This window comes from Corylus avellana, chromosome ca3, assembly GCF_901000735.1.
Source record: "Corylus avellana chromosome ca3, CavTom2PMs-1.0".
NCBI lineage: Eukaryota > Viridiplantae > Streptophyta > Magnoliopsida > Fagales > Betulaceae > Corylus > Corylus avellana.
This window is the reverse complement of record NC_081543.1, coordinates 10,119,637-10,132,444: the sequence shown is the minus strand read 5'-3', so window position 1 is coordinate 10,132,444 and position 12,808 is coordinate 10,119,637. Positions and strand designations below refer to the sequence as shown.

The window sequence follows — 12,808 nt, the reverse complement described above, 5'->3', positions numbered from 1 at the left end:
TGATTGTACTCTCACAATTGAAAACCCACTGCATCTTACAAACTTCCAAAATTAGGAAACTCAATTCAGGTAAGAAGAATGCACTCATCTGTTAGAACATTTAACTGTAAAAATTTAGAATTAAAAAAGAGCAGGGCACAGGCCACAATGCAAAATACAGCAAAAAGAAACTTACATTTCTACCCTTCCCAGAGTGGGAAGGCCAATATCCTAGACTGGCCTTTGTCCAAATCACTTCCCTATCCTTCTTGATTGTGGAGACTTTCCGAGGGTACAAGATATTTCAAATTCGAATATATGTGGCTAAAATTTGAGGGATTTGTGGAAAGGGTGAAACGGTAGAACTCTTATCATTTTCAAGGCTCTTTTTGTTTTATTTTGGCCCTCAAGCTTGAGGCATTGAAAGCAGACTTAAGAAAATGGAATGAGGAGGTGTTTGACAATATGAAGGCAGAAGAAGAATCTTTCGAAAGGGCTTTGCAGTCTTGATTTGACTGAAGGGAGGGCCTTATGTGTGGAGGAGAGAGTAAAAAAGAGAAAGTGTGAAGTGATTTGGAGAGTTTCATTCTTTTGGAGTCAAAGATCTAGGACCTTGTGGTTGACGAAGGATGATAAGTGCAAGATATTTTTTCACGGCATGACCAACTCTAACACTGTTAGTTGATGGTTCAAATTCCATCGACCAGGTTTAGGAATGTGAGCATATTGTACAATTCTATGACAAATTGTACACCAAGCAATTCTGATGGGCGGCCCCTCTTTTGACTCTATTGGCAAGGTGGAAGCTAATTGGGTGGAAAGAGTGTTTTGAGTAAGGGGAGGTATTGGAGGTTGTGAGAGCTATGAATGTGTGATAAAGCCCCGAGGCCTGACGGCTTCTCTATGCCTTTCTTCCAAGCTTACTGGGATGTTTTAGAAGAAGATATTATGAAGGTTTTCATGACTTCCATGCTTGAGGCAAGTTTGAAAAGAGCCTTAATGCTACCTTCATCGCTTTTATTCCGAAGATTTCAAGGGCTACTTAGCTTAAGGATTTTTGCCCAATTAGTCTAGTAAGCAGCATTTACAAGATCATTGCCAAAGCGCTTGCTATCAGACTGAAAATGGTTTTGGAGAAGCTTAGTTCCAAGCCTCAAAACACTTTCATTTGGGGAAGGCAGATTCTAAATCATGTTCTTATTACTAATAAATGCCTTGATAGTAGAATCAAATATAGCCAGATGTACTTTGCAACCTAGATATAGAACAAACTTTTGATCACGTCAGTTGGAAAATTCTTTTGTATATGTTGAGGAGAAGTGGTTTTAATGACTTTCTTGATCTCTTTTCTTTTTCTGACTAGGTGCTTCTCTTGTATATTTCTTGTGTACTTGGGTGTGTCCATTGGTTTACAATGAATTTTTGCTATTTATCAAAAGAAAAAAAAGTACGAGTAGAACTAACATCATTGCATTGATACAAATTCTGCATCATCGGAGAATATAAAATGAATAATAACCAGCAAACACTAGTAAAAAGAGAATAAATTGAACTCACAATAAACTAAAGCAGTGGCTCTTTAAAAAGAGCCATTACTCTTTTCCCTTCTACCACCAAAGGCATCATCCCAAAAATAATGATCAAGAAACAAAAAAGTAAGCAAACTGAAGAAAGTTTAGGCTTGATGGGTGTTGAGCAACTTGGGAAAGAGAAAAGGGACAAAAAAATATAATTAAAAGAACCGCATTGCTCTTTCCACAATAAAGATAGTAAAACAATTATGCAAATAATTAAAATTACTTCAAGGGGGGGGGGGGTAAGAAAACACCTACTTTGCATACTAGAAGAATGTCAACAAGAAAATCAGGAACCAGCAACACCCCATGAACATTATGCACAAAAATAATTGGAATAACAAAGCTGTTGCCATATTTAAATTGTTGATTCAGTGACATGCAATAAAGGCTCCAGAAGTTTAAGGAATCAACGGCATCTCACAAACTTTCAATTTAACTGTGCAAACACAAACAAGAGCATAAGCCTTCATTAAAGGAGTGCCAGTTAGTGAAACATTCCCCCAAAGGCAAAATACACATATTATGCCAGATCACAAAAAAAAAAAAGAAAAAAGGAAAAAGGAAAAAAAGGAAGAAGTTTACAGCATGAACTCTAGCGAGCTTTCCACCTCCTTGAAAGACTATCAAATTTATCCCTTGAAGCTCTACCCTCCTTATAGAAAGCATTCTTCAAGTTTTCCATTGTCGAGTCATATATTCTGACTCTTCTATCAAGCATATCATTGGCAAAACTCCCCAACTCCGACAACCTACCTAACTTACAAAGACCAAGGAGCAAAGCATTTGCGCTCTTATCAAGAGGCTTAATATTGTTCTCAATCATGTAGTTCCAAATCTCAATGGCTGTTTCGGGGTCATAGCCTTCAAACAACATTGCAATGGCCATTGCGCAATTGGAATGCGTAGGCAGCCATTCATTCTTAATCATCTCAATAAAGAACTTACTCAATTCATGGACCTTCTTGTTTTTAATCAAACATTCAAATATCATGTTATAAGTTAACGAATCGGGAAAAGCACCACTAAAGACCATCTCATCCAGGAGACGAAATGCATTATCGATATCATCGCTGTTGCAGAGTAAGCCAATCATGGAATTATACATTATCAAGTTAGGCAACAATCCACTACCCACCATAATATCCCACAATGGGATTGCTTGGCGCGAATCGCCTTGATCAATAAGAATATCAAGAGCATTTGAAAAGAATTTCAAACCTGGCAAGCAGTTATTTCCCTTCATAACTTCAAGAAACTTGATGGCCTCGTCGACCGCTGCCCCACGTACAAGCGTCATCAAGAATGCATCATAAGCCCCCATATAGTGCAGGCTCCAACCGACACCCTCCACCATCTCGCGAAACGTACGTATGGCTTGCGACACATTGCCTTCCTTCTCCAATCCTCCCAACACAATGGTGAACGTGTCCACATCGGGTGGGATCTTCGTTTTGATCCTTTCGACGAACTCCAACGCCTTGGCCGTTTGATTGTCCTCACGGAAAAATGCGCTCAACAGCAAATTTACCGCTACAACATCTTGTTGAATTCCGTACCTATCCATCACATCAAAGCTCATGACCGCCTCGTTAGACCTCCTTACCGTGCAATAATTCTCGAAGACCGATGCGAACGTGGCCGTCGAGAGCACTCCTTCCTGCTTCATCGACCGCACTGCGTCCCACATCGCCTCGAAGAGCTGATTCTTGCCAAGCAAGTCGACCATGAGATTCCAAGCATCGGCCGAGTGCTTCTGGGTCTGCATAGCCCACCGGAAGAACTTCAGAGCAGAGGACGGGTAGTGATAGGAAAATCTGAGGACTTCTTCGACAATTTCAGGGGAGGGCGAAATGCCCGTAGAAGAGAGTGCAGATTCGATGTCGTGTGGAGAGGCACGGGTGAGGACTTCGCAGATTGTACGGGCTGTGGGGGAAATATCCGGTGCGTCCAGGTGGGATGGGAATTGGTGGACCTTAAGAAGTGGTTTCATGGGTGGGGTTGGCTTTCCTGGGATTGACGAAGACGAAGGGAGATTTTGGGAAGGTTGGTTGACAATGGCGGTGGAGGAGGTACTGGGGTTTACAGCCATGGCCTCCATTTTTGTTCTAATGGAGAAACCCTAGAATCAAATTTTGAAAATTTTTGTCTTCAAATGCATAGAGCCAAGAGAGAGAACCTTGGAGTTCGACTCGAGCTGACTTCTAGATTTTCCAGAGAGGGGGAAAGGTAATGGCGCGGAACCTGGATATTGCCGGCGGACCCCGAAACAGTTAAGCCCATTTAGATGGTGGGTATTCCTTCCCAGGCCAACCAGAAAACCAACACAATTTTGTATCATGCGTGCCCAACTTTTGATGCAAGACATTTTTTTTTTAAAAAAAAAAAAAAAAAAATTATTATATTTATATTTGTGATTTTAAAAAGTACAATTTAAAATGTATAATTTGAAAACATGACTTGTAAAAATACAATTAAGCATCTAACAAAATTGCAGTTTGATATTTAAAATTATACATTTTTGAAAAACACTTCCTTGTCTTCGATTTGAAAACACATAAATCATTTTCTTGTGATTTGGTTTAAAATCACACTTTTTGTCTATGAAATTACAATGCCAAGCCAATCCTTAGTAGACACATAAAATTTTACAAGCGAAAATAGTCGAGAATCATTTTTCTCTATTTTAACTATCAATTTTTTTAAAGCATTTCCAACCCTTTCACAATTTTAATTAGGGTTAAGTACTCTTTTGCTCATAGGGTTTCAACACTTTTTTTTTTTTTTTCTCCTGAGGGTTTTATTTTTATCACAGGAGTACATGTAGTTTTCATAAAGAGTTTAACTTATATCAAGATGAGCCTTAAAACCTCATTTTTACAGCTCCCAATCAATAGCTAACACATAAGCAAAAATATAAAAAGTACACAAAAATAACTTGGACCAAAATACACTAGATTTTAGGGTGATAAAATCCCTAAATTGTTAACCTTCCACTTCTAAGTTTTTGTTTTGAATCTCAAAACGAGTTTTGAGGCATTAGAAACGGGTTTTAAGGCATTAAAAACGGGTTTTGAGACGAGTCAAAAACGGCAAGGTTTGAGGTGTTCACCGCCGGCCAGACCCTTGGGTCTATCTGGCTACAGGTTTTTTTTCTTATTTGGTGTGACAGTTCTCACTTTCATTTTTTACATTTTTCTTAAATTGATGATGTGTTACATGATGATTAGATGTTGTAAAAAGGCTGGTTTACACCAGGACTTGATAGTATGGGCTCTATTTCATAAATACCAAGATGGCCATTTAAAATTTCGTCCAAAACTTAACGGAACGCTATGTCAGTACCAATTAAATGTCGCCACGTTTGATATAATTAATTTTAAAAAAAAATTAAAAAGATATATATATATATATATATATATATATATATGGGGGTGGCCGAGCCACCCCAAATGGTGTCACCCCAAATTTTTATTATTTTTTTAATATATATATAAATTTTTAATCTTTTTAATTTGTTTTTAAAAATTAATTATATGACATGTGACGATATTTGATTGGTGTTAAGGTGATGTTCATTAAATTTTGGACAAAATTTTAATGAAAGTACTATCTTAATCTTTATAAAAACCACATGTGCTGTAATAAAAATAAAATCTTAAAGAAAAAAAAATAATATTGAAACTCTGGGGAGAAAAGATAATTTAATCATTTTAATTATTTACTTTCATTTCCTCTCTCTCACATACGCGCGAACACGCAGACACATGGCAGTGAGTCTGCCACGAACACATCCCTTGTAGATCAACTTTTTTTTTTTCCCGGCCAAAACTATCCGTTTCCGGTAACCATGAATGCATATTCGCCGTTCATCTCAAAACCCATTAGTACACCACCAAAACCAACTCCACCAGTCTTCACCCAAACTTCCAAATTCAATCCAAATGAGGAAAGGGTCTACGAATTTAGGCCACGTAATGTCAGATTTCCAGTTCCCATGAGCACCAGCTGGGGACACTCTTCATCGCCCGTAATTGAATCGGGTATTGGATCCGACTCCAGCTCGTATGGCAATACGCCGGGGAATTTGGAAGCTTCAGAAGAGAACATTGAGAAGGTAGAACCTTTTATAATTTCAAATTGAACAAAAGTCTTTACAACCAAACACGTCCTTTCTGATTTTCGCAATTTTTTTAATTTATTTTTATTTTTTTATATTACTTTCTTGTATGATATGTAGGCTATTTACCGATGTCGCTTCATGGCGCTTCTGGGAGTCTCGGGGTCTTTGGTTGGATCATTTTTATGTTTTATCAAGGTAATTTTTATTTTATTTTTTTTATTTTATTTTTGTTAGGTATTCATCAGGGTTTTGGTGTGATCGAATATGGCTATGTCCAAATAATTTGAAAACCCACATTTTTGAGGTCTTTATACAAATTGGAGTTATACAATGCGGCCCAAACTCCATTTACTGTTAAAAATTCCAGCTGTCTGATAAACAATCTAAGAAAACTGACTTTTCAAAATGGTCATAATTTGATTTGAGGCGTTGATAAGCATCTAATGCGATAATCGTATTTGAAACTAGTTATCAAGCTCTAAAATATTGTATAAATAAGTCTGAAAAATTACTCATTGGGACAGGAAATGTCCCTTCGTCCAAAAAATCGGTCGGTTCGAAGAAGATTCTAATCTAATTGTCTGTTTAATTTGTTGGTAGTCTGTAGAAGGTGGCTCTGTTTGTAGTAGATGTAGTAGTTGCAAATTTGTATATAATAGTAGTAGAAAGTTATTGAATTTAAAGGGTAGCTGGTAGGTGGGTTGTGCTGTTGCGATATCAAGCAGTTGGCTTTTTAAGTAGTTTTTGAGCTGAGGGATAGGTGTTTGGTTGAGTTATAGGTTTTTAGCAGCTGAGGTCCTGTTAAGTCTGGAATGTTTTTTGTAATTGGATTGTTTGGCTAGTAAAATGATGGTTATTCATAAAAAACAAAAAGAGATTCCGTCTAATATTTCATATTTGCCTATAAGCCATGACCTTTGAGTATGCTATTCGTACATGTCCCTTTCAAACGCATTATAGAACTCAAGTTCACTAAGCCAACTCTTAATCCCTAGTAAATTGGGGTGGCTCAAAAATCATTTTTCAACTAATAGAGGTGAGTTCATATGCATTTCTTCTCACCATTCTATTTGTCAGATCTTATACATCACATCTTTTATCATTGCTTCTATCCATATTATTTTAGGTCTCCTTCTAATAACCATTTTCACCCATCCCTCTTAAATTAAGTCACCCTTTCTCATTGGATTTATCTCAAAAGCAACTCTCCCTCATCTTTCCCTCAAACCAATAGTGTGGGAGCTCTTGTCCACTTCTCAATACATCTGAGTATTGATCTAACACAACGCTTAAACGGATCGTCCTAGCTAACTTTTGCCTGCTTCTTGTTGCTTTGTGATTGATGCGGCACTATTAAGGGAAATCACCACTCATTACTCTGAAGGATCCATTCAAATTATGTGACTAAGTTTTTGCTGGTTGTTAACCTACGGCAACCTTGCTCCTATCTCAAGGCGTGGGGCTGGCTCTTTAAAAAGATCAGGAAACTAAGAACTAACATGGTCTGGTTCCTTTCAAATACTTCATGAAAGCTAAAAGCTAACTTTAGTTAGTAAATACCGTCTGTCGAACCATTGCATCATATGAATGAATTAAATCATCTCTATTTGTTTATGTTTTTTTGTTTTTTTTTTGTTGATAAATAATCAAATTATCATTAAAAGTGTAAGGTGCCTCCAAGTACATAGGAAGTATATAAGAGAAGTCACCTAAAAATTAGGGACAAAAAGCTCAAGAAAGTTTGTTTATGTATTTTTGAACTTTTAGTATTTTATAGTGGTTTAATCCATCGTTGCTTTTGTATTTTGATATTTTGAGACATTGGAGTTGACTCGTGGAGAATTTTTTGGGAAATGAAAAATAAATGAAGTTTGGTTACTCAAATAAAATCATGGTTTCAAGGAGAAAACTTGCAAACTTCATTGAATCATGGACACTCTTTTAATAATAGTGCCTAAAAAAGTTAAATAATTCTTCATGACGTTTGCAGGTGTAATATCTAATAAGCATGCCAGTCCTATAAGATAGACAACAATTTTGAGTGCTCTGTTGGGATATGAAATGAGAGAATGTGCATATATATATATATATATATATATATATATATAACGTAGGAGAACTTTACTCAGATTAATTGCACGTCGCAAACGCATACTGTACAACAATCCTCACCGTTAATCAAACTCCTTCGGGTAACTGACCTCACCCACTAGGACCAGTTACCGAGTAATCCAGGAGCTTTCATCCCTGACGAGCTAAACAGTTTATCCTCATGCCCAGGAGGCGAATGTGCATATATAATTAGTAAAAGATAGGGAAACTTTTTTTCTTTTTTCTTTGCCATGTTAAAAGATGGATGTATTAGTGTGGATAATCTCATGAATAATGATGAGCAAACTCTAGCAAGCCCACTGATGAAGAAGAGTTAGTTTTGTCATAAAAAAGTTGCAAACGTGCTATTCTTTTTGTATTTATCTCAAGATGTGTACGAACTTGTGAATGGTGATAATTATTGTAATCCCATTTGGTGGTCAGGCAAGTGAATTTTTTATGACAATATTTGTAGAATTCAAGAGCCTTTATTTTAGTTCAATAGCTTAGGGCTTTTATATGTCGAAACTTGTTCGGCTCCTTTTTTCTTTTTCTTTTTTTAAATACTATAGGTGGTGTTTACTTGTGTTCTTGCTTGCTATGGCTTTGATGACCTGTTACCTAACGTGAATCTCCTCAATGCATTGATTTACACTGTGACATGCAGGGCTGCACTTTCGTTGTATCATCTTTTATGGAGTACTTTGTAAATCGGGGAAAAGTGATTCTATTGCTGGTTGATGCCATCGGTGAGTCTTTATGAATTATCCTTGATATTCATGCCCCTAATCAGTTGTTTGCTCCTCTCCTAAAAGGTAGACTTTTGTACTATCTTTTAGGGTTAAGTACACTTATGCTCTCAGAATTACTAGCCATTTTAAAAGAAGCCTCACTAATTGACAAGTGTGATACTTGTATAGTTGTATGCATCAAACTACCACTCTGTGGTAAAAATGCTACTCCATTAGCGTTGACCATTAGAATGGATGGAAAAACCAAATTTGACCGAATTCCCTCACTTTGACCATTGAAACACGAAATTTACCTCTTTTTTATTTGTCTTTTCACTGTTAGTTTGCTGCAATCACTAATTATTACTCTATTGCCTCGTAGATGTCTATCTTTTGGGGACGGTGATGCTGGTCTTTGGAATGGGTCTCTATGAGCTCTTTGTCAGCAATCTTGACAGGGCAAAATCACTATCAGAGGAAAGACTTCCACACCAATCGAATTTCTTTGGCTTATTCACTCTGAAGGTAAGAATTTTTTCTGCAATTTTGAGCAACTGCAACACTTTTTTTGCTTTCTAGTTTAGCCTGTGTGAGTGGATCATAAGCCAACTTTGGTTGATGTTTTTGAGACAATTAATTGTTCATTCATAAAAAATTTACCATTTTAGAGCGTAAAGGCATTGGAAAAATGAAATTACTAGGTGGAATTCCTAATAACCTGCTCTATTAGCATGTAAGATGTGTAAAACTTCTGTAGGTCTGCTGGTCTTTTATGCTTTTCCGTGCTTGACGTATTAGTGTTACGAGTGAACTGAACCAGCTGGAAGTATGCAAATAAACTAAAGTACCTTCTTTTGACTTAGGGTTAACTTCACTTGCTCCATGAAGTATTAGTGGTTCTGTAATTATAACTTCAAATCATCAACTTTTGCAATGTTGATATCTCAAGTTTTAGCCCCTTTTAATTTTGCTCTTTCGTTGGGATTTTCTATTAAATCTTAACGGAAAATGCCAAAACAACCAAAATACTCTTGTTAAAAAAAAAAGGCCAAAATTTGTCTCATGGTGACCCACGGCTAAATTTCACCTGTTTGCCATTTGATTTAACCCCAAACTCTAATGGTAAGAGTGGAATTAAAAGTAGCTGAAATATGGGATACCTATATTGCAAAAATTGATAATTAGATGTTATTGTTAAGATTGCAAAACCGCTAATACTTTGGAGGCGTAAATGAAGTTAACCCTTTTAACATATGTCTATACTTATGGTTTACCTTTTCGTTTCTTTCATTATCCAGGAACGACCTAAATGGCTGGATGTAAAAACCGTCAATGGGCTAAAAACCAAGATTGGCCATGTGATAGTGATGCTTCTTCTAATTGGGTTGTTGGACAAGAGCAAAAAGGCCCTTATACACTCTCCTGCGGATTTGCTTTGTTTCTCTGCTTCTATCCTCCTCTCCTCGGGTTCCCTGTTTCTACTGTCCAAGCTCACTGAGTCAAACTGATAGTTGTCATTGATGACAATACTTTGTAAATATAACTAAAGATATGTGTGTTAATATATATATACTATTTTCGAGAGAAATTTATCTGTTACAAATTATTTTGAGGGATATTTAAATCTAAACTCTATAATAGGATAAAGTTGAAATTTCATCCAATTCGATGTGCTTTAGCCCTCTTGAGTTGCATCCGAATTTGGCTACCTGAACCAATTGTGTCATAGATGACATTTTACTTTCGATTTATTTATTTATTGACAGTATGATTGTGTGTCCTAATGTACACACATTACGGGAACGTAAATGAACAAGGCTACTTGCAAACAAGGTTGGCCTTGGCTTGATTAAGCTTGATTTGATTATTAAATGGGCGTTTGTGAACACAAAATTAAGTTCGATTATTAAATGATACAAACTTGTATAAAACTTGGTTCAAATCGGTTAATATTTGTAAAAAGAGTACATATAAAATTTGACTTAGCTCGTTAGCTCGTTTCTCTCTCTCTCTCTCTCTCTCTCTCTCTATATATATATATATGGGAAAAGTCTACATACTCTTCTCAAACTACTAAATTGACAATGTTTCCCTCAAACTTTCAATTGTGACAATGTCACTTCTAAACTATCCAAAAATTGTCGATATCTTGTTCAAGGCCACAAAAATGACTCTAAATTTATTTCAATAATACAAAAAATACTCCAATAGATACGAAACAAAAAATAATATATATTTTTTATTTTAGAAAAAACGATTTTTTTTTTTTTTTTTTTTTTAATTTACACCTTGGTTTTTTATTTATTTATTTTAAATTTTTTTAGTTTTTTTTTTTAAATGTTATTAAGGGTGTTTTTATAATTTATGAGACATTGTTGATTGAGTGGTAGTTTGAAGGAGGTACGTAAACTTTCTCTTATATGTATTAATTGATATGTTAATATACTAATTACTAACTTAAGTACAAAAGTACCATAATATGATTGTGGTGTGAAGAATTGCATTTCTCTAAAACTTTTAGTGGGATTGAAATAGTAAAGTTACTCTTCACACCCATGTCGCATTAGTTCATGTTGCGTGTCTTAAGTGATTTTTCATGTTGATCACTTTAAAAAACAAAAAAAAAAAGAAAACCACTTATATATAATACATCATTTCAGCCAATATAACATCAGTGTGATAAATGAATGAAAAATGATTGTTTGTATGCTGCATTCCTTCTCCCATCCACCTATTTTGCAAAAGAGAAATCTTAGAGGTACCAAATCTTTTACAAACAGATGGGTACTAAAATGATGTGGAACTTATTTATCGGAGATGATCAAAACAATTAATAAAGAGAAATCATATGGGTATCAATAAATAAGCGCCATATCATTTTGGTATCCATCTCCTCGTAAAAAATTTAATACCTATAATATTTCTCTTTGCAAAATCATCATTAAATCTGTGAAACTCATGAAAATTGGTGGACCATAGTACTATACAGTATAACATATATGTAAATGAGTATAAAGAGTAGCAATACTCGAGATTGCAAACTGTGCATATATGGGCTAAAAAGCCTAAAATCAACCCCAAACTCCCCCCTGGGGGAGTCATTTGTATTGAAATATGCTGGAGTAAATAAATGTAAAGAGAATTGCCTTTTGTCTGTGCGTTGTGTCATGTCTTTAGTGACGTATAAAAGAAACATCATGGTAGTTCTTACTTAATTCATGGACGAAATGGTTTGGTTGAGTGTTTTGAGTCCATATAGAATTCCTGATAATAAGGGATTCTTCCATGGCTTTTATTTTATTTTATTTATATATATACACCCGATTACCAGTTGGACAGAATTTTTTACCAAACTGAGTTGGAAGAATTTTTTCCAAAATCTAATCTATAATAATGACATGTGTCATTTGCGCATGTCTTATTATATATATATATATATATATATATACACATTCAGTAAATGATATGAATTTTAGATAAAATTCACCGTTGAACACCGGATTCCAAGGAAAAGATATCTAAGAGCATATATAAACATAGTTGAAATTGTATTTAAACTAGTTGGGACACTTTAAGATCATAACAGAGAGAGTGTGGGTTGTGTGGGTTTAAGGAGAGAATGAGCTCTCATGTGATCTATTCTCATGAAGAGATAACATGTTTAGTTTAAGCGCGTTTGTTTGATGTTAATAGAATGTTATATTACTCATTAACTTTTGTTAGTTTTGTTTTCATGGTTTAGACAACCTTAACTTGTAGATCTAGATTTTTGGGTTTAATATTGTAAGGTTTTAAGTTTTTAAGATTAACGATAGATTATCTCTTAACATTAATGGACGTACTTGTTGTGCATGAAGGTGTTATTGTGAATTAGGACTATGTTAAGCTTGATAAAAGAATCTTAGGTTGTGTTGGATTAAATAAAGCTTGGATTTTTGTTAAAAATAGAGATTCTGCTCAATTACTGAAAGTTTGATGAGATTACTGTAGGAACAAAGTCAAATGACCGGCATCATAACCAAATATTCAAAGGTCAGGCAAAATAACCATTTTGCCCCTAGTTTATATTTAATGGTATTTTGTCTTGAGCACAAGTTAATATTAGAAGAAAAGTAAAAAAGTTGATATTAGATCATTTCATAGATTTGGAGGTTAAATATAACTGCAATTTCATATAGGCTGTTAATAACGAAAATAATAATAATAATGAACTAAAAAATAATAGAAACTAGATAAACGATTTGGAAAAGACCTAAACGACACAGATCAATGTAATAATTTCCTCTAAAGGAAAATATAAAATCAAATAG

The 12,808-nt window shown here is 35.1% G+C and overlaps 2 protein-coding genes across 2 annotated transcripts; one reads left to right on the top strand and one right to left on the bottom strand.

Annotated features, from left to right (window-relative positions):
- Positions 1-1,949: 1,949 nt before the first annotated feature.
- Positions 1,950-3,852, bottom strand: LOC132174902 (pentatricopeptide repeat-containing protein At1g77360, mitochondrial-like). The gene has a single exon (XM_059586644.1). The coding sequence runs from the start codon at positions 3,652-3,654 to the stop codon at positions 2,149-2,151; it is 1,506 nt and encodes a 501-aa protein (XP_059442627.1). The 5' UTR covers positions 3,655-3,852; the 3' UTR covers positions 1,950-2,148.
- Positions 3,853-5,295: 1,443 nt separating this feature from the next.
- On the top strand, positions 5,296-10,243 carry LOC132175083 (uncharacterized). Its single transcript, XM_059586901.1, has 5 exons — positions 5,296-5,670; positions 5,794-5,871; positions 8,435-8,516; positions 8,881-9,023; positions 9,797-10,243. The coding sequence occupies exons 1-5, from the start codon at positions 5,404-5,406 to the stop codon at positions 10,004-10,006; spliced, it is 780 nt and encodes a 259-aa protein (XP_059442884.1). The 5' UTR covers positions 5,296-5,403; the 3' UTR covers positions 10,007-10,243.
- The last annotated feature ends 2,565 nt before the right edge of the window (positions 10,244-12,808 follow it).

Bases quoted from the DNA above. Each gene is read 5' to 3' on its own strand.
- LOC132174902 (XM_059586644.1), bottom strand. From the start codon at position 3,654: ATGGAGGCCATGGCTGTAAACCCCAGTACCTCCTCCACCGCCATTGTC.
- LOC132175083 (XM_059586901.1), top strand. From the start codon at position 5,404: ATGAATGCATATTCGCCGTTCATCTCAAAACCCATTAGTACACCACCA. The intron at 5,872-8,434 runs GTAATTTTTATT...TGTGACATGCAG, and splicing joins CATTTTTATGTTTTATCAAG to GGCTGCACTTTCGTTGTATC. The intron at 9,024-9,796 runs GTAAGAATTTTT...TTCATTATCCAG, and splicing joins TTGGCTTATTCACTCTGAAG to GAACGACCTAAATGGCTGGA.